The 21,564-nt window shown below is 38.2% G+C and overlaps 1 protein-coding gene across 2 annotated transcripts in view; it reads right to left on the bottom strand.

Annotated features, from left to right (window-relative positions):
* Window positions 1–21,564, bottom strand: part of LOC135296682 (coiled-coil domain-containing protein 170-like) — a 46,595-nt gene that overhangs the window by 6,263 nt on the left and 18,768 nt on the right. For both annotated transcript variants that reach the window (XM_064413346.1, XM_064413345.1), the window contains 7 exons: window positions 20,453–20,584; window positions 17,524–17,780; window positions 13,766–13,910; window positions 11,866–12,051; window positions 5,235–5,552; window positions 2,314–2,514; window positions 352–525 (listed from right to left, as the gene is read on the bottom strand). In XM_064413346.1, the coding sequence (XP_064269416.1) occupies window positions 352–525; window positions 2,314–2,514; window positions 5,235–5,552; window positions 11,866–12,051; window positions 13,766–13,910; window positions 17,524–17,780; window positions 20,453–20,584 (1,413 nt within the window). The remainder of the gene's footprint in view (window positions 1–351; window positions 526–2,313; window positions 2,515–5,234; window positions 5,553–11,865; window positions 12,052–13,765; window positions 13,911–17,523; window positions 17,781–20,452; window positions 20,585–21,564) is intronic.

Here is a 21,564-nt window from a genome sequence, read left to right as displayed (position 1 = left end):
TGTAATGTGCCTCCCTCCTTGGCAGATCCCTTTAGATTTAAATATTACTGGCAGTTGTTTACAGAATTATAAATGTGTATTAAAAAGTACACAAATATACAGATATAAACACCCATAACTTCATTGTTTTTTCTTAAGAAGTTGTGAAAAGCAGTATCGTGTTCAACTGACTGGTGCGTTTAGTTATTTCAATATGCAGTCTTTTTGCAGTTTGCAAACATTCACTATCTTCTTTTTATGTCATGGTTATCTTTGAAATTCTTTGCACATATCCAGTCTGCTGCCTCTAGCAAGCCACTACAGAAACACAGCCATATGTTTATTTTTGAATGGTATGTCTTTTTTGCATACCTTCCTTCTGAGGCTGTATGCCACAGTCTTGTTCTCAACCACCGCATCCCCTTCCAGTTTCACCAACTGCTCTACCCGGGCCAGAATCACATCCATAGCCATATCAAATCCAACCTCTGCTGCTAGACTGTCCAGCTTCATCTTCTCATTAAGTTGCTCCAGAAATTTCAGATACTAAGATGTGGGAAAGTGGGCAGAAGAATAATAAAATTTCATTAAAAGTCATGAAGAAGTACAATTTAAAAACAATCTCCACTATAGCAGCAGCCAACAATATGTAAAAGTACACTACAAGAAATAATGTACTGAAAGGGTGTAATTGGGCACATTCCTGACACAACTGCAAATTCTCCATATGTCCTTTTTTTAGTCAACACTTACTTTGTCCATAAATCCCTAGATCTACTGTATTTATCTTCTTAGCATGAAAAAATGGGGTTTGCTTCTCTGCAGCAATAGGTAGGTCCCTGCTTCTGACTCCAGCTCCTGTCTGGAGCTCTGTCGTTTTACACAGCTGTGCATTGGCAAGGAGAAGTCAGAATGGGCAGCTATGTCCTAATTAATACAGCAAGGGCTGGGACTGCCCCGTGCTGTGAGCTATCAAACAGAGGGAACTGGCACCAGGGATGCCATGAATGACATACAATGTAGTCTGAGGAGATGCAGGAATGTTAACACAGTCAGCCTTCAGCCCTTCTTTGGAACAGCAAGGTTTGAGGTAAATTACTGGTTTACAAATTGCTTTTAAGGTTATTTTAATTGCATCTCCATCTGGTTTACTGATGTGAACACATACAGATATCAAATAGTATTCAATCCAGTTTTTCCTTCTTTTGTCCTGCCCTACCAGCTCTTTAAAAATTGCTTTAGTCTCTTGCTCTCAATTAGCTTCTCTTGCAAAATCCAAAACCCTCCTTCTTACTAGGAACTGTTTCACTTTGTTTCCTCTTATTTCTGGTGCAAACCATTATATTTGCAAAGAATCAACAAAATAAATAAAAAGGGGAAAAAAACAATAAACCAGTTTCACCATTTGTTCATTAGCAAGAATATCTTTTTGTTTCATGATATTTCTGATTCAAAAAATTAAAAACAGCAGCAGAAGAGGAAAGCACTGCAGTTATTCATTGGCAGAAAAAAAAATCACAAAAAAGGTCTCTTCATTGCAGCAAAATGTAGAGAATAATTTAAGAATCTAGGCCCACATGTTATTCACAGAGGAAGCAGAGCAGAAAGAACAGCTCCTTTTTCTGGTTTTCTCCCAATGTGATGGATACCTCATTCAAAAAAGTTATTTTATCATAGTCTAAGGCAAAACAAATAGCATAAAACTGTTGATTCCTCTAAGCATTAATCCTGGCCTGGAAACATGCTACAGCTTTGCTTTTCGTAGCTGTAGTGTTTGGCTTTCCAGGTACTATGTCATTTTTCAAACTATTTAGTATGTGAATGAGTTCTAGGATAACAGTGTGCTCATTCATACAATTAGACAAAAAAAAACTTAGTAGTTATGATTGTCTAATAATATAAAAGAATCAAAGACTAAAGACAAGACCTTGAGAGACTGCAGACCAGATAATGTTTTAGAGAAAGACATAGAGATGACAGAAATGTTGAGATCAGAGAATAATTGAAGGACTTCTGATGAGGTATTGACAGGGACTTCTTTTAAGCTGGTTTTGGGGTGTAGTTTGGTTTTGGGTTTTTTTTTTACTTGGTATTTTTTTTGGGTGGGGGTTGGGTTTTTTGTTCATTTTGTTTCACAGTAATGGACTTGGGACTCAAAAGCTTAGCTACATCTTCCAATTGTTGGTCAAAGAAAAGGTATTATTGCTCCCTACATCATGTCTGACTTTGCTATTTCACATTACTTGCAGTGCTCCAGTAGACCAAAGCAATACAATGAGCTGTGTCTCTGCCTTTAGTGACTTCCATTCAAAAGTAAATAATGTGTGCAACTACTTTTTGTTTCTCAAGCTTCAAACCATCTTGCATCAGGTTTCCAGTTAATAATTCCTCTTCCAAGTGCTTCAGTTGATCGTGGAAATTCTCAGAACATTTTTCAGCTTTCCTGCTCCTCTCCAGGGCTTCATGGTACAATCTGGTCTGATTTTCCAAAGCTTTAGTCAATTTAGCTAATTGTGTTTCAAGCTGAGATACCATCTAGGGAGTAAGCAAACCAACAAAGCATATGGGGTTAGGTGGGAAATGCTAGAAAGATATGAAAGATAAATCAATAAATTATTAAAAATAGGGCAAAATATTGATCTTTAAAATATACGCATTTAAAAAGTCAAAAAGAAAAATCTGTAACCACCAGCAAAAAATTGCAGAAGTGGAGACACCCAGAAATGAGCAGCACATTCTATAAATAAGATGAGTCAAATACAATTACTTTGTATTAAAAAATCAATACAAAGTAATTCAGACAGAAAATTTCCAAAGATGTGGACACAGCAGCAATACCTGGACAGTCCGCTATCATACCTTGAAATAAGCCAAAGAAATCACTATTCTATTGAGGAGTTGACTAGAAAAAGCATATAAATTACTTAGAAAATACATGCAGCATGTAGGGGAGAATGTGGATAGGGATAATTAAGCCTCAGAGGAGTGTTTCCCAACTGGTAACTGTTAAGCAGTGTTCAAGAGATAGTGCTTTAAAAAATATTAGCAATAATAATTTCTGTAATCTAGCCAGAGCCCAAGGATAAAAGGATAAAATCTCAAAACAAGCAACTAGAATAATTCTGAAAAAAATTTCTAATTCTTCACTCTTAACCTTACAACACCTGCATATAGTGTGATGGATATTAAGTTGTAAACTATGTATAAATTAAATGCTTTAAAGTATCTGGTTATGCTACTGCCAAATACTGAAAGGCACTCCTATACATCAAATTGCTTGTTTCCCTCTGTATTCTTCTTACTGTCATTTGGTTACATAGCTAACCATAGTGCATTTGAAAGTCAGTGTTCACACACTCATCTCCAAGCAGCCTCTTAATTTTAAGCGTCTTGTTGGTTCCTGTTAATAAAATTAACAGTGAGTACATGGAGCTGTCATTCATTTTAATGGCACTGAAAGGCTTCCAACTCAAACTGCAATTAAATACAAACAGTTTGCCCCCAATTTGCCTAAAAACACTGAGAAATTACTGATGCTCATGCAGTAGACAACACTAAACAATAATAAATCTGCAAGAACCCGCAAACATATTTTATGCTGTTTTGCATTTCACATCACCCAGTAGGAACAGGAATTTCAGTAAGTGGTCCCCCCCCCAGATGTGCTGCTGCCAGGGAACCTAGAGCCCCTTTATCAGGCTGCAGAGGGGGTTTCAGAGGCTTCAAAGATCCATAAACATGAGAAAGTGAAGGGCTGTACCACAGAAGCAGAGCAGAAGCTGTCATTTTATTATCCTGAGGCATCCTGGTGTAACTATTATCCTTGGCTTAAGGACAACCCACAAGGTAGGCATTTCCTAAAACAACGCTGCAGCCTTGTTACCCACCTGTGCCTAATCCATCATCTTACAAGGCTGCATTTTTCATCCTGCAGTTCTGACCTCTATAACTTTTCATTCTTATGACTCAGTCAGCTTAATCAGTCAGCCTGCAAAATAAAAACCCCCCTCCTGCTTTTTTTTAATGTGGCTACTGGATAATTTCAGATTACAACCATTTTACATGTGACGCAAAACAGGGTCTGAGTGTGGATCTGCAGGAGGGTAGGAAGGCTCTGCAGAGGGATCTGGGCAGGCTGGATCAATGGGCTGATGCCAATGTATGAAGTTCAACAAGACAAAGTGCCAGTTCCAAGTGCCAGGTCCTGCCCTTGGGTCACAACATTGCTGCAGGCTGGGCAGAGTGGCTGGGAAGCTGCATAGTGGAAAAGGATGTGTGGGTGCTGGTGAACAGCTGGCTGAAACTGAGCCAACAATGTGTCTAGGTAGGCAACAAGGCCAATGGCATAGGCTTTTGTTTGTTTGTTTTTTTAAGTACTTCACCAAAATGCACAGGATATTTTCAAGAACTATTTCCAGCCTTGGACAGAATACAAAACCATTTGCTGTCATTAAAAACTATCACATCAGCAGGAGATGCTAGAATTTCAAAATCTGGCAAGAATATTAGAGCTGGTTTTCAGTGGCTCACTGAAAGCAGCTTTGGATTTAGTATGTGACTTTCAATTATATAAATAGTCCTCACTGACAAAATTAATAAACTGTAAGCAAGCAAGTGAGAAACTTCAGTGCAGTGTCAGGCTGCATTCTGATTCACCTGCCTCCTGGGCTGACCCTTCTCTATCTGTACATACAAACACACCTTTGCAAACTACCAGCCCAAATGCCTCAAGCCAGAGCCTTCCTTTTACCTTTGGATGCTGAATAATGTTTAGCTGTAAATGTAAAAACACATCTTTATTTTTAGGTGCAGGTTTTGAGGACTGGAGGGAAAGAAGTTGCCTGTGGTAACTCATCAATTATATCTGCTTTGAGGAAGAAGTAAGTTCTTGAAGTCACCATTATAGCAGCAAATCCATACATGTTCACAGGTTTTACTAAATCATGGCAACCAAACAGCCACCTTTGATGTCTGCTGGCACAGAAACCAAATTTCAATGTCATAAGTGAAAGACCATTCCTAGTCTTTTCTTCTTAACACCATCTATTATTAATTTAATTTCTGAACTCTTCCTGCTTAGCAAAACATAGATGCTTTTCCCCTATTACCTTAAATCAATAGACAACAAATTAAAGGTTTCTGCAATTCCAAAACCTAAACAGAAGGAACCAACACTCTACCAGATGAATAAAATGAAACAGAACCCAAAGAGAATAAATACATACATTGGGCAAGTGCAGTAGTTGCTGACTTACTATTTCTTTATTCTCCTCTTTGCAATTTATTTCTTGGATCCTCTCCAAAATGGCCTTCTCAGAAGGTTTAACTATTGCAGATCCACAGCTGAGCAGGGTAGCAATTTCTTCTTTAAAAGCCTCTAAAGATCTCTGAGCAGTCCTGGCCTCTTCTCTGCTACTCTTCAAGCTTGCATCTAACTCACTGGAAGATTTCTTCAGATTGTGCAGCTCCTGCTTTGAGGTGTCCAAAGCTCTCTGGTTAACAGCCAGGCTCTCTTGGAGGTTTCTGATCTCCATCTCTAAACTCTGCCTCTTTATTATAGCACTGTCAAGATCCTAAAGTGCATGAAAAATTAAACAAGGTTTTTAAAATCAGTTATAAATTCTCTCCACACACAAATTAAGGAATAACTCAGGAGCAGGTACTGCAGACAGAGAAACTAGGACCCATATTCCTCATATTTGTTTGGCATCAGGGTCTCACAGGTGAACTGCCACTGAAATTGATGAAGACCTTAAGTCTGCTGTAATCACACTAAAGCCTAACCTCTTACATTGGTTTGCAAAGAGGAATACATAAACAAAATTTTCAGATGAATGAAACCAAATTTTTTTATTGTAAAACTATTGAAATCTTACTTTTCCATCTAGACAATATAGTCTGAAAAAGATGCATCACAGTGAAAAGCAGTGAAAAAGATCACAAATAAAGCCAAAGTACTACAACCGAGAGGGGAAAGGGTAGGATAGAATATCTCAGTTGGAAGGGACCTGCAGTGATGATCAACTCCAACTGCCTGAAAATTCAAAGCTGACCAAAACCACAGACACAAACTCACTGAATATGGTGAAAAGAGGTGATCTCTGAGATCAGTTGATCTGACAAAAGTTTATGCAACAAAAATTCCTGAGATTATTTATTCACAGAAATGAGAAGGGTGGGACCAGGCAAATCAAGGCTTGGTTGGGAAAGAATAAAACATAGCCAAGACGTATGTATCTATATCAGCTGTATATAAATATTGACCTAACAGGTCAGAGCAGACAGAGAGAATTGTGCATCCTGACCCATGACACCAAAACAAATCATGACAGAAAAAATAAAGAAAAATAGCCCTCTAAACATAAAGGGCTATTTGTGTCTCTCCTTTCCCCACAATACCAATATTAAGAGTGTTTACACATACAAGAAAAATATGTGCAGCAAGACCAACTAAAAGTACAGCAAAGACTACGTCTTCATTTCGCAGGGCATTTTCTGATTGGGAAGAACAAATGGGAAAGAATATTATTCCACACATGATACAAAATTACTACAGAGGACAGAAGATTTACAGAGAGGGATTGGATTCTTCTGGAGGTCTCAGTGGTAAGTGGACTGATATGAGCTAAGACTGTGCACACTGGAGGTAGAGAACTGTTCCTAGAGCAGTTATGAATATGGTGATTACTCAAGGGTCTCTCAGGGTCTGTGTGTGCTTGCACTGGAGCACAGCATGTCATTTGTATTAATGGAATACCTGCCAATCAAGCAGTTAAATCTGGGGGCATTTCTGTAGTTCTGCAGGGAGGGTGGACAAAACAAAGGAGTTTGCAGGGCACTTTTAGAAAATAAAATATAAAAATATGGTACTAAAAACGCCAAAATTTTTAATAGCAGTGAAAAGGCAAACATGCAAAAACATAAATAAAAACATTTAGGAAATTATTTGTTGTTACACATTTCTGAAGTAATTTTAGAATTGTTTTAGAAACAAATGTTGGCCTGATTCCTTGCCAATTTCTCTTTTTTATTCTAGACAAGTCCTATTAATAGAAAATTCCCACCTGTGCTCGGAACTACATTATGGTAATTACAGCAAAGAATAAAGAGTCATTTATTTCAATTACAGTTTTCAGCAGTGTGTATTTTTCCTTTCAGAAAGGCAGTGCTAAAATGGCTTGCCATTACCAGGGAGCTCACCTAATCACCATCTTGTTAAATTGTGAACATCTGAAAACAAACATAGTTTATTAAAAATATCAAGGTCTAAAATAAAGAAGCACAAGCCACAAAACAGTGGCTGGGAAGCTGCCTGTCAGAAAAGGACCTGGGGGTGCTGATCAACAGCAGCTAAACACGAGCCAGCTGTGCCCAGGTGGCCAAGAAGGCCGATGGCATCCCAGCCTGGATCAGCAATGGTGTGGCCAGCAGGAGCAGGGCAGGGATTGTTCCCCTGTACTCAGCACTGGTGAGGCCACACCTTGAGTCCTGTGTTTTGTTTTGGGCCCCTCACTACAGGAAGGACATTGACGTGCTCTGGTGGCCAGAGAAGGGCAATGGAGCTGGTGAAGGGTCTGGAGCACAAGTGTGATGAGGAGGATCTGGAGGAGCTGGAGCCTCTGGAGGAGGCTCAAGGGAGACCTTATCACTCCCTTCTACTGCCTGAAAGGAGGCTGGAGACAGGTGGGGGTCGATTTCTTCTCCCATTTAAGAAACGTAGGAAATGGCTTTGAATTGTGGCTGGGGAGGTTTAGACTGGATATTAGGAAAATATTCTTCATCAAAAAGGCTGAAGCACTGGAACAGGCTACCCAGGGAAGTGGTGGAATCACCACCCCTGAAGGCATCTGAAAGACTTGTAGACAGGATACTTAGGGACATGGTCTAGTAGTGGGTTTGGCAGTGCTGGGTTAACAGTAGATTCCATGAACTTACAGGTCTTTTCAAACCCAAATAATTCCATGATTCTGCTAATACTGACACCCCAATCAGCAGCATGCTCTCAATAGACTAAAGTCAACTACATATACAAAAAAGAGCCCACATTACATTAAAAGTAATAATAAGGTATTAAAAGAATGCAGGTATTATCCAGATTGATTCTTACACCAGCTGCACCTCCACTTACTACTGTTATACCATAAGGATTGTAAACTACTTTGCTCTTATCTCCTGTCTTCTCAAATGATTCAATCTGGAAATATTTGTGATGTCTGCTGAAACCTGTCTCTAATATGTATTTTCTCAACACCTTATAAAAAAAACAAAAAAAATCCATGTTCTGAGAAACTCAATCCTGTATTTATCTGTTGGGACAAGAAAAACCTAAAATCATTTGGCTGTCTCTCCTACAATCTAAGTATTTGGGTATATTCAAAATGTAGCCATGTTTCTCAAGTTCAGTGAAATTTCTTAAATAAGGTTTTCATATTTTAATTAACTCTTTTCATAAAATTGATTTATTTTAATATGTTTATATTGATTAGAAACCACTTAGATCTATTTTGTTCATTAACATAACAATATAAGCCAATATTGAATACTGAAGAGTATTTTCTTGGTTAATTTTGCATCAGTAGTAAATGCAGATGTATTTGTATTAATTAAAATTGCTTGCTTACATTTCAAGTATGTTCTTTAAAGATTTGTACAGTATACATCTTTGCAAAACAAATGTTTAAAATAACACTTCAGAGGGAAATCACAAATATTTCCAGGTTGAACCATCAGCAAAGATGTGAAACAGAACAAAACAGTTAACTAGTTCTTGTGGTTCATCTGTGGCAATGCTGTATTTAAATTAATATGGAAGAATATATGCATCCTCTTCTATATCTTAGATAAATACCATAGAGGAATTTATTAAATATTAAAAAGAAACTTTCTTAGGGTAAATAAGACATTTCAGAGGACCTATAGACACTCTCAAAGAATGTTATAATTCTCTAAGTATGATTATCATAATCAGTAATCACTCTCTGGAAATACTGAAAGAAAGTTCAGGTATTCTGATTCTCAGTCTAGAAATCTGGGCAGGATTTAAAAGTTGTTTTTCATCAAATGCAAATTTGATAACCAATGCAATAAAGGTATGCACAATATTTACAGATTTCTAAAAGCAAAATCCTGCAATATTCTATCAGAAACATGATAAATCCAGAAATAAATCGAAGAATATATTCAGAAATAAATAAAAATAATAGATTAGGGGGAAAAAACAGCTTCTTTAATTGCTTTTTTTATTTTTATTAGTTTCAGGAATTACTGACTTTTATTCTTTGCTGCTTGATATTGTCATGCAGTGAGACTGAGAGGGGAACAAGTAAAATGATTGTTCACTTGTTAATATTCCTCAAATAGAGCCCAGCTAACTGCAACAAATATTCAATTATTAAACAAGCCAAAGAATATTTTACATATATTAACCTTAAAATGTAATTAACTGGCTTTCAATTTATTTAGTAAGAATTTTTGAATACTGCCTCCTAGGACATTAAAAAAAAAAGAACCTGATCAAGAGAAGGAATTCATAAAATTCCTAAGGAATGGCAGTGGAGAACTACCTGGCAACTAAAGCAGGCAATTATTCAGAAGGGTGGCAGAGAACAGTGTGGTTGCCAAATCTTGACAGAACAGTGTGATGGTCTCTATACACTTAGGGAGAATTTTAAGAGAAAACTGGGGGAAATGGGCTGCCATCTCCATCTGTAGCACTGAAGATGGCCAAAATGTTTGGTCCTGCGAGCTGCTGGCACACGCAGGCAGAGTCACTTGTACTCAGCCTTTGCTGGGTGAATTCAGCTACAGGCAGTTCCATTAATTAAGTCCAGGAAACAGCCCAGAAACACACAGCCAAGTATGAGTCCTCTGGCACAGGAGCAGTATGGATTCCTGCTTCTCACCTTGACAGGGGAACATGTCGCAACACATGCAGCTCCTTCCATGTGCTTAAACTGTGCAGCATGAGGTACATGGTGAAGTCAGACTGACTTGTGCCACTGGTGCCCCTCCTGTAACCAAGCCAGACACCCACCAAGGCAACAGAGGATCCCACACTAAACACGTGAGGACTTAAAGCATTTTTTGCTTTTGCTTTCTTTTTCAACACTGAACTTCTTCATATGCTTTTGTGAACACAAAACCTTCTCAAAAGCGACAGCAAATGTAAGTTGCTAAACTGAAATTGCACTGGAGGAATCTGCAGCCTCTGTGCAGATGGGGCATTTCAAAGGCAATGCTTTTGAAAGGCAATACTAATAAAAGATATTTCTGCAAAATTGGTTAAATAAATTATGTATTTGGCACATGTAAAATAACGATAGGAAAATATTTTTCGGAAAATATTTTTCAGAAAATAGCTCAACTTGGTAAATGTTTTGGCAGTTGGAGCAAACTTGAAAAACAAGCCACAAATGGAGCCCTGATCTTGGTTTAAAACATCTCCTGATTCTGGCTTACTGAGAAAACTACACTCTGCTCTTCCTCACACACCTGTGTTTGAAGTGAAGCATGAAAACAAAATGTTCTCAAAAAGGACCTGTTTAAATTTTTGATGCAGGCTCTCTCCCAGTTCTATTGAGTCTTAGAAAATTGTACACAGCTTGGTAAAAACTATTTTCGGCAGTAAAAAAAATTTATTACCCTTGCGGTACTTACATTTATCTTCCCCACAAATTCTTTCTTTTCCAGAGCAGGCTGCCAGCTATTTCTCATCTCCTAAGTATTTTGCTTACAACCAAATCAGAACACTATATCCTTCAAAGTGTATGGTGGGTGTCTCTTCTTCAGGAAAAGAGGAATGCCAGGGCTGGGGAAAATGCTGTATTACTTCGGAATACTCACTTGTACCAGGTTGTCTTTATGTTAAAAATTCCTACAAACTCAATCACACACAACTCAGCTACGTATTTGGCAGTCTAAGTTTCTTCTCTTATTTTCTCACGTTCTGGCCATCAGCTTTAACTGCACTGTTTCACCTGCAGAAGAACTTCATACTGGCTTCACTAAACTGCTTCCTTTCCACAGACACCACCCAAAGTGCAAAGCAATAAGGAAAATTGCTACAGAAATGCACTTTGTTCATCCATCCTTTGAAATAGATGAACTCTTAATGGCGAGTTCTCCTGGAGCAATTCAATCCTTAAATCACATCCTTTTCCTTCGCAAATCATAGCTAAGTGGATTTGGAATGCTTGACTTACAACTCAACTTACATTTCTCATCTGACCATGCTTCCTGCTGCACAGATTTCCTCTAAGGCTTCCCAACAGGGAAACTTCTTGCTTTCCTGCAAGAGCCATCCTATTGCTACAACTTTTGGGCTATGAGTCAATGGTTATGAAATACAAATTTATAAGGTAATGAAAAGATAATCTAGTGTGTATGGAAGCCAAAACACTTAACCTGCCAGTGCTTTAAGAGAAAGAATAGTGTCCAATCAATTTCTTTCAATTTCTCATTAGAATTTTTGTAAAACTGAGTCTAAAAATTCTCATAAAACTGGCAGTGTCAAATAAATATTGTTTTAAAAAGCATTTTTTCACCACTTCATACTTGTGCCCCAGATATTAACATTATACACATTCATTTATTTACATGTTTGTGCAAGCACAAAGGTTACAACCCTACGAAGAAAGCAAAAACAGACATTTGCAAACAGCATTGAAAGCCATCAAATCTACCTCAGATCTATTTTATAACATGTTATTGTTTAATCTTCATATCTCACTTTCAAAAAGTTGAAAATAACCTTAGAAAAATGTCCTTTTTAGGAAAGACCCTAATCAACATATTTTTTTTCTCATGCAATTCCTATTGAAAATTAATTTGAAATTTCAAGAAAACATTCGAAAACCAGATAAGCATACACACCATGCAATTATGTACCTTACTAAGTTTTTCCATGTCTTGGTAGTATCCTGCTGCCTTTTTCTGCTCCTTGGCCACTTCTGAAACTAGTCTCATGATAGTTTCTCTGTTAGCTTTAGACTCCATCTCATGGCCATTCACAGCTTCTTGAAGAGCACCAACCTGATCTTTTAATGTCACATTTTCTTTAGATATGTCAGAGACCTTGAGAAATAAATCAAATATTAGTACCTTCTTGAAAGCTCTTAAAAATTAAAAATATTCATCCCAGTTATACCTTCTCCTAATCAAGCCAATAAAGACTCAATGTTTCTGGTGACCCCTAGGTCAGACTTATAATTGCACTCCACTGCTTCTTTAGAAAAAGAGTAGAAAGAGAGTTAAAATCATAGAATTATAGTCTCGCTATAAACCCCCACCCTAGCTAAATGTGATTCAGATCTGCTCCCACACAGGCTTTATGATGTATTAAACAGGTGGAGAGCTTCTGCTGCTGCATATCTGTGCTTGACATGAGGCAGGTTAGAAGACAGACCACGCAGCTCCTTCATGTGAAAAGCAAACCATTCCAGCCTGGCTTTTTAAGATGTGAGCCTTTCATTTGGAACAAGAAAGCTGCAATTCATGCTCAAATCTGTGTAAGCACCAGAGGTTTGAGCTATAAACAGATATTTATGTTTATAAGCACATTCAAGGACAGGGCCAAATACCTGGTGTGCTGCCGTTATGAGCAGCCAACACCTTGGAAAAAGGAGTCCTTTCCAGGAGGATTCTAGGGCTGTTTTGGTACACTGTGCTATTCCCAATCAGTGCAATAGATGAATGTGGGCACTTCAAAGAGTGAGCAAAAAATGTACCCTGATTCCTGCTGGCAAGACATTTCTTAAGACTAAAACAGATCAATGTGGAAAAGAAGCTAAATAGATGTGCCAAGACCCCAGAAAAACTAGTTGCTAAGGTTTCCTAAGACACAGCTTTCAGCACAAATTAGATTTCCCAACTAGATTTATTACTACTTTGTTAAAACACATGAAAATATGTTTTTAAAGCTCTAAGTATCAACTTATTAATTATTAAAGCATGCAAGAGTGCATCTTGCATGACAACTTTTTTTAGAGCATCGATTAAAATTACAATATGCTTGCAATATTATGTAATATTATGAGGGCGTACACTCACTGTGATACATACCTAGATAATCTTGATTTATTAAGACTGTAATCTTACAATGACATGAACATAATGAAATAGAATTTCCCCAAATATCTATTGTGCTCCAAAATGAAGAAAAATAGAGATCAAAGAGTGGACAGAAGATGAGTCAAACTAATAAAATTAGAATAAAATTACTTTCAGCAGCATTGATAGTTGTTAAAAGAATATACAAACAACTTTCTTTTCCTAAATGGAAACTTAGTTTTTGGAATTTCAGAAGTATTCTGAAGAGAAATTATAAATTTTTAAGCTTCAGAAACACCACAAAGTTATTTACAGCATTTCATTACAGGACACAGAAAAGGTTGTTTTAGGGCATGCCATTTCAGATGTTTGTATTTAATGGTATGTCAGCTCAAAATAAGAGATAAGATCTAGTGCTACAGTTTACACATCACCTGTTGACCCCCACATTAATGTTTTAAGGAAAGCTTTTAACCAAGTATCTAATCAGGACTGTATGTGGGAACTGCAGGCTGATAAATTATTTATGCAGATAAGATCAGACTGCGTTCACTGAGGCATATTAGTCTTCAGCACCTTTGAAAATTAGCCCAGTAGGAAAAAAAATCTGTCTTTAAATGATAGCACTGTCTGCAAACCATAATTAAATACAAAGATCTCTATTATTTGCTTTACTTCTGTGACAACTAAATATTTTTCTGTTAAATCACTGTAGAGAAACATTTGCCTACACAATCACCTTTGATGTTAAATGTTCTTGTGGTTTCTCTTTTTCTCTGATGTCTATGTCCAAGAATCCAGAAAGATGTGTAAGGAGCTCTTCATAGTTTTTGCTGATTTTAGAAGCTTGAGTCATGTTTTCTTCATACTCATTCAAATATTTACTAATCAGACAGAGAAAAATATACACATCAGGATGAATGCTCCCTGAAAAAGAACTCTAGGCAAAATGCATTGCTGCAAGACTATTGCTAGTTTCTGCATACCACCAAATGAATTTTAAAAGTTACATTTAATTCTCTATATCTGTTATGTAATGCATATAACTTTTGCTGTTGCCTTATGTGTAAACATTTTTTCATCATTGCTTTTGATTAACACAAAAAAACTTTCTGTGATTCCAATCTCATTCTCAGCATAAATTCTAATAAAACACAAAAACTAAGTGTCATGAATAAATAGTGCCCTCAAGATACTACAAGGAGAAAATGCAAGCAAACCTTAGAAAAAGTAAGTGGGGGGAGAAGGTGATCAACTCTTAGCAAAAATACGTGAAAAGCACTTCACATTCTCTCTCTGTAAAGAAGCTGACAGAGATGATCAACAAAATTCAAGTAAAGAGAAGTCTTTCTGGACCAATGGAAGTGTAAGGCATCCAGAGTACCCATGAAGGGAAGTCCACCAGCAGAAGCAGAGATGGGAGACACTACTTTGCTGTGCAGTGCTCTGAAACACTACTCTTGAAAGGGATGCATTTAAAAAGACAGCATCTAGGGGCTACCACAAAGATATTAAGAAATGGGAGCTTTTTGCCAGGAATTTCATCACAATTTTGTCTTCAATTTCACGCAACAGGTGCTTATCACTCAGATGCATATCCCACATTAAACGTGTTCTCAGCCTTAAGAGCAGATGTCAGTTTGTAAAGACTCTACAAGAACAACCAACCAAATAAATTAACAGTGAGTTTAATACAAATGTGGTTATTTTCTTTCCCTTGCCAGGAACAAAGATAGGTCCAGCAAACAAGAACCACCACAGACTGATTTGGTAGGAAACACAGAAAAAAATCTTGCTCATGGTGCTGAAACACACATCACTTATGAAAAACTACAAACAAACAGGTTAGCAAAACCAGCCAACCAAACAGAGCTCAAAACAACCACCAGTGTAATCCAAATGCCAACTCCAGCACCTCTCAGTTCCACCCACGAGTGAGGTTCTCAGTGGAAGAGTGCAAGACCTGGTAGGTTGGTAGTGGAAAATTTGTAATACTAGCTTTCATTTGAAGAACAAGGTTCTTTCTAAAGCAAGTTCTTCACTCTAGAATAAATCAAGACCTGAGACGTAACCAAATGAGTGTCTAGAGCAAATATTTTATTGAAATTCATTTGCTTATCAGAGCATAGCACTATTCTCAGTTTTTAAGGTGGGTCCAGCAGTCATTGTTGGACTCATTCTTTTCCATGTCTGATTTCTTCCTCTCCCAGCTGTTAATCAAACAGAGCATCATTCCATAACCAAAGAGACTCCAATGGGAGATGCAAACACAGTATGTTGAATGATTATAAATCAGTAAGCAAAACAGTCCATGAAAAGATTTAACACATAACCTTAGGAGGGAGAGCAGCACAGCTGCTGAAAATGCTGCAAAGTGAAAGAGAGTGACAGAATAACAGAGAGGAATGGAAAACATCTATTGCTGCTCTGGACACAGTGAGGGCAGTTCCACATAGTGCTGCACAGCACACACCGTGAGCCAAAAGGGCTCTGCCTTCTGCAGCAGACACTGTCCCTCTGAGCACAAGAACCCTCACAGCTTCCTCACCTCTGGGCACCTTCCTTTCCTCTGCAGCCCCAACAAAACTAAACCATGAGATGATTGCTGCACTGTTGTTGTGAGGAGGGATATATCAGAGGTGAAAAGGTATTAGGCTCAGACATGCCATAAAAGCATGCCTATATGTCAGAATATTATATAAGATTGACCACCCACAACTGTTCTATGGCTCTAAAAACCTGAGGTATCCACTAACAAAACCATGCCTGCTGCTAAAAATAAAAAATCTGAAGTACAAAGCACTCATTTGATAACTTTACGAATAATCTAATTACTTGCAGTAGGGCCATAGAGGTGTGAGCACATAGAAAATAGGCAATCAGGTACAAAAAAGTAGAACACAGCTTTTTCACAGTTTTGCTAGCTCTTCAGAACTAATGAGCAAAGAGAAGGGAAGGAAAAAGAAGAAGAAAAAAGCTTTTGACAGTTCACACTCTAAAAATACCATGGCAATCGACATGTTGAGTAGAAAAGCACCATTTTCGATAGAAGAGGTGCACATCCTGGGAGCCAATCAGAGAATTCACCAAACATTTCTTACTGTATCCGCAAGATATAGAATGCAAATGTGCACTTCATGCATGCTGGCTTGCTCTTCCCTCTCATTAGTGGTTTTAAGTGAAAATCTTTTTTGAACACCTAATTAGGACCAGTCATGTGCCAGGCACTACCAGGGTGGCCAGAATAAGTGACTGAAGTTCACTGAGTTTACACATTGGTTAGTGTGAAATGACACATGTAAACATTAGCTGAGGACAACAAAAAGCTTTGGAAGCAAACACTGCATGTTCATGAGCAACCTGACATGTTTGTTCCTTCCAAATTAGCAGAGCCACTATCCCTGTATCTCCTCCCTTTTGCCAGAAGCCCAGTGGCACACTCCAGGTGCACAGTGAACCAGAGCTGGGATTGGTAGAGGTGGAAATCAAGCTTTTTTTTTTGCTCACTTCTCTCTTGGAGCAGTCCCCTGGTCCTGACCACCACACATCAGCACAAACAGAACTGATTACACAAGTATTGTATGCCAAAGAGAGCAGCCAGGACTGCTCTGGGAGTGACAGCAGAGATTTATTCCCATAAAATTGATTGTATCACTATAATTGCAGGCAAGTATGAAACAGTATTCCAGAAGTTTTCTCCCATGTGAGTTAGGCAAGCAAATGGGATAGGAGGTTTTTCTTCCCTTTTCTTCTTCTTTTTTTTTTTTCCCCTACCAGAAACAGCATTCTAAAGAATTTTAACAACCATTATGTAAAACTGCACTCTCCAGGCAGGGCTTTTGGCAAATCAGCTGCTAATAAACAAGTGCACTGTAATGGTTTTCTCTAAGTTTTAAAATTACTTAATTAATCACTTTTAATGCATAAAACCTGGCAGAGATGTGCCAAACACTCATTTGGGAAAGACAGGTGTCTGGTAAACACTCACCTTGCTCTGGTAAACACTCACTCCTTCTCTAGACAGTATTGATAGAGTCACAGATATTAGTCTGATAATGGGCAGAAAAATCTGTTTTAAAATTCCAGGTGTCTACTAATGGGACTGACTGATTTTGGAATTTAAGAGCTCGGAATATTTTCATACCAATCAATTTTGCTACAAGTCTCCATCCTACAGACACGAAACATGAGCAATTATGTAGAACTGACATATCAGTGATCTGATACACTATGCTAAGAACAGTACAGTTAAAGGATACTACATTTTGTAAGTTCAATGCATTTCACCTTCAAAGTACAAAACCTTCAAACCTCTAAGTATTGACTACCAACTCAAAACAAAATTCAAATTTCAACACCTTCCACACACTCAGGCACTGTAACAGAATTCAGAGCTGCAATAAAGTCTATCCACCTACTTACTTCTCTATATTGACAAATGTACCATTGTCTCATCCCACCCAAAAAAAGTAGTTTCTTATCTCACATGACTCTTACTTAAGTTCTGCACTTTTCTCATGAAGCTCCTCCTTCAGCTCCAAATTTTCCTTGCATGCCACCTGCGCTGCCAGCTCAGCCTGGGTTTTAGAAGCAGCGAGCACGCACAGCTCTTCCTCCATCTCCTGGATTCGTGTTTGCAAAGACAGGAGGCGGGACGTCAGTCTAGCCTCGTTTTCCTTATAGCTTTCAGCTTCAGCCTTCAGCTCTTGAAAAGAAGCTTCTTTAGAGATCATGCTCGACCTGAGTTTAAGAAGCTATAGATAGAAAAGGAGACAATTAATGAAGAATGGTTTTCCCAGCCTGAAATAACATGACTGTATTACAAACTTAGTAATGTGAAAAGAAACACATTTCTATCACTACAGGACTGAGTAGAGGAACACAAATTTACTTTCATATGACTAGGAAAAAGAAATTGAAGAGGTTTGCAAAAACAAAAGCTACTGTTGGGTAACACAATACAACTTTTCAAGACAACATCTTACAGGAAGATAAGTTTATTTACTAATTCAGAATTTAGGAAAAGTCTAACTTAAGTTCTGCTGCACAACCTCAACTCATGTCTCCTATGTATCTGCAGTACAGCAAAGTTATCAACACCGCTATTCCCTCTTTTTTGCCTGCTGCCTGGGTGCTTCCAAATCTGGTGCTCAATTCCACAGATAATCTAGAGCTGCAGGGAGTTGTAACAGCAAAGTATCCTGCTGTATGAATGTGGAGACTTGATGGCTTGAGGCATATTCAGAAGCAGGTAAAGTTTTGGAGCATTGTGTGGTAGGCACCCTCTTCTCATCTTATGCAAATAGTTATTTTTGAATATGGTAATCAAATTAAAGTTGTATTTACACAGGAACAGCAACAGAGCCTTTAAAGGAAGGGTAGGAGGAGGAAAATCACCTTTAAATGTTAAAGACCTATTACAAGGATGATGTTAGAGCTTTCCAAGAGCTCATGGAGTTTAGTAGATTTTCCTCTATCTTTTTGTTAAAAATACCATTTTCCATTGAACTATTCCTGTTAGAAGTTTCTCTAGGAAACTTCACATGAGGGAGACTCACCAGGTGAGCAAAATTTCCACATGATTTTTTTTTTTATTAGGAACAAGTAATTTAAAGTGGACTTTTTGTCACAAGAAGTGTTAAGGCATATTTCAGTTTTCCTGACAATTCCAACTAACAGCACCAAGATGCAATCTGAAGGACTTCTGTCCTATCACATAAAATTACCAGACAAATAATTTAGCCAAGTTAACCGTTCTTTATGGTGAATGACCAAACTTCTAAACTGTGGCAAACATTTTAAGGGGAAAAAAAATTTAGGACATTAAGCTGAAATCCAGAACAATGGGAAATTCACTTCTCTGCTGGAGTCTTGCAGTGTGACCCAACATACTCAGAGAAATTTGAGAGGCTGGTGAGGCAACAGAACAGCAACTGCCTTGGAAAAGGGAGGTCCTGCTTCTCCTCTTTCCAGCCACGCACACCTGTCCTCTCCCTCACACCCGCCCTGTGTTTGTCTGACTCCTCTACAAACAACTTCAATAACAACCCATATAAAATAGTTCACTTCTCTTGCAGAGGAGAAAGAGAATCACAGAGCAAAGGCTAACGCTGAGGAATCAGGTAGGAGGATCACCCTTGTAGCAGCAGCACAGCCTTCAATAAGCTTGTGTTTCACGTGCAAGTGCAGCTTTATCAGATACTCTGGAGCAGCACTGAGTTTGAGAAAAGCAGCTTGGCTTTTTCCCAGGTCCACGGGCTTCATTTCCATACTCCACCCTCCTCTCAGTGCTAGAAGAAGCACTTGTACGGCTACAAGGCGAAACAAGATTGGGAAACTGATCTGGTTAAAAAGCAACTCAGAAGGAAAGGAATTATTTTTCAATTGCATGGACACAACAGCGCACTGTAAAAACTACACATACATCTGTGCAGGCACAAGGGGTGGGGCAGTGTGGGGAAGGAAATGAGCAGCTGAAGGAACAATAGCACTGCTTTGCTTGGCAGCTGGACCAAGCTATGGTATCTTAGAGTGTTCATAACCTTAAAATTTCTCTGTGGTTCAACTCCCCATGTGATATTTTTTCATCTGTCCATTGTCTTTGTGGTCAGTTCCAATAGCAGAAAAAGCAAGAATAATCCCATATCATGAATTTTAGAGAGCACTCAGCAGAACAAGGCTCTGACCTCAGCTGGGTCATGAAGGTCTTTATTAACAAGAGCATGAACAGCTGCTTTTTTGACTATGCTTTTGCAAGCACTGTCTTGAAAAATCTATAAATCAGTCAGAAGTTCTGGCAATAAAGCCATTCAACATTTCCAGTAATAAATTCTTTGTATGAGAACATTATATTCTGTATGGCTTCTTAAAATTTAAATTTAAGGCACCAGTTCTGGATAAATGTTAAATGTAGGGGAACCCTGCAGTAACTTCAGGATCAACTGATCAAATTAAAAAGTATGTGTACATGTTCTTCAGTCTCTGTAGCTACAATCAAGCTCATTAGCACAAACACAATTTCACTGGTGACGAAAGCAGAGCACATTTGGGGAGTTATAACTTGAATAAAAGGGAGACATGAGTAAAGACAAGCAGCTAGATCTTAACTCTCCAGCAGGAAGAGGAGGCTATCTATCTGAACATTTATACAACCATAATTTAATTAATTTTCAGATTTTATATAAACATATTGCACATAGATTACAATAAAAAGCTACACTGTTTCAAATCTTCCAAATACAAACTTATGATCAGTTCACAGAAGGAAACAAAGTATAAATCACACAGATATTCTAAAAGCAAAAACCCAAAACTTCTGTAGGAAAGGCAAGTTTTGGACTTTCTGCAAGCTTTCTATTCTCTACATAAGGAGACTGCAAAATATCTTCAGGTTTGGAGAAAGATTTGAAATTATTTCTAGATGTACCTCTGATTGGGCACAGTCATACTTCACTGAAAGTGCTGCAAATTCACTTTGAGCAGTTTCAGCTGCAGCTCGATAGTGATTCATTTGCTCTCTAGTGACGGGAATATCCAAAAGAACGTGGTCATGAGATTTCTGTGAAGACAGAATGAACATAAAACCTTTAGACATCACATTTTTGGAAGATTTTTCTTCAGTCCTTTTTTGTTTGATTAAGCTGCTCCGGGGCATTACTCCAAATGTTGCGGAGTATTATTCCCAGAGCAACACACTTACTGAAAAATACATTAAAGAGCCACTTTTCTACGAGTCACCACCTTCATCTCCAAGTTCAGCCACCAACACCAGCACTAAAGGAAGATAGTTCCCCTCAACAATCCCCTCCCACTGTTTGCAGCTCTGGCTATTTCCAGCAGTTTCTATATATTTAGCAACATCCAAAAGGCCCTTTTTCTACAAACTTATCCAGTCACTCTTTCAACCTGTATAAACTTTAATGCAAAGGGATTCCTCAGGGGTCTCTTATGCAAAGAATCACTTTGGTTTTTAGACTTCAGTTCTACCGCACATCCCCTCATTTCTCGTTCAGAAGATATGCTGCAAAAAAGCAATGGCTATCCATCTTCTCTGTGCCACTCATGATTTTTCAGATTTCTATCATATCTCTCATCCACAGTCTCTCTACCAGGCTGAAGAGCCCATGCCTACTCAGACACTTCTATCTGCTCCTCCAAGTCACTTTTTGTCTTGCCATTCGCTTTTTTACTTCTAACCTTTCAAGGTTAGAGGTCCTTTTGAACTCCATCACTTGGACATTACTTCAGCTTCCTGACTGATGCTTTCTCATCCCCAGCCATCACCATAATGACTACCTTTCATTCTTTTTCAAGTCCTGATTCCATGGCAAGCACTGCCTCTGTCTTTCCGTTACAGTCTCTTTTCACACCACTTGTTCTTTTAGCTGTGCCCTTTAGATTCTATAGTAGGCTTTCTCCTTTTTGTGATGTTCTGCTCTTCTGCAGTAGAGCAGGAATGTGGTGGATTTCTTGGCCTTTGTTACTTAAGTCTTTCAAGATGAAAATTCAGACCTGAAGTCTTGGTAGAGTTTCATTAGA

This window comes from Passer domesticus, chromosome 3 (genome assembly GCF_036417665.1).
Source record: "Passer domesticus isolate bPasDom1 chromosome 3, bPasDom1.hap1, whole genome shotgun sequence".
Classification (NCBI taxonomy): Eukaryota; Metazoa; Chordata; class Aves; order Passeriformes; family Passeridae; genus Passer; species Passer domesticus.
Note: the sequence above shows the minus strand (reverse complement) of the source record. Positions and strands in the feature narration are given on the sequence as shown.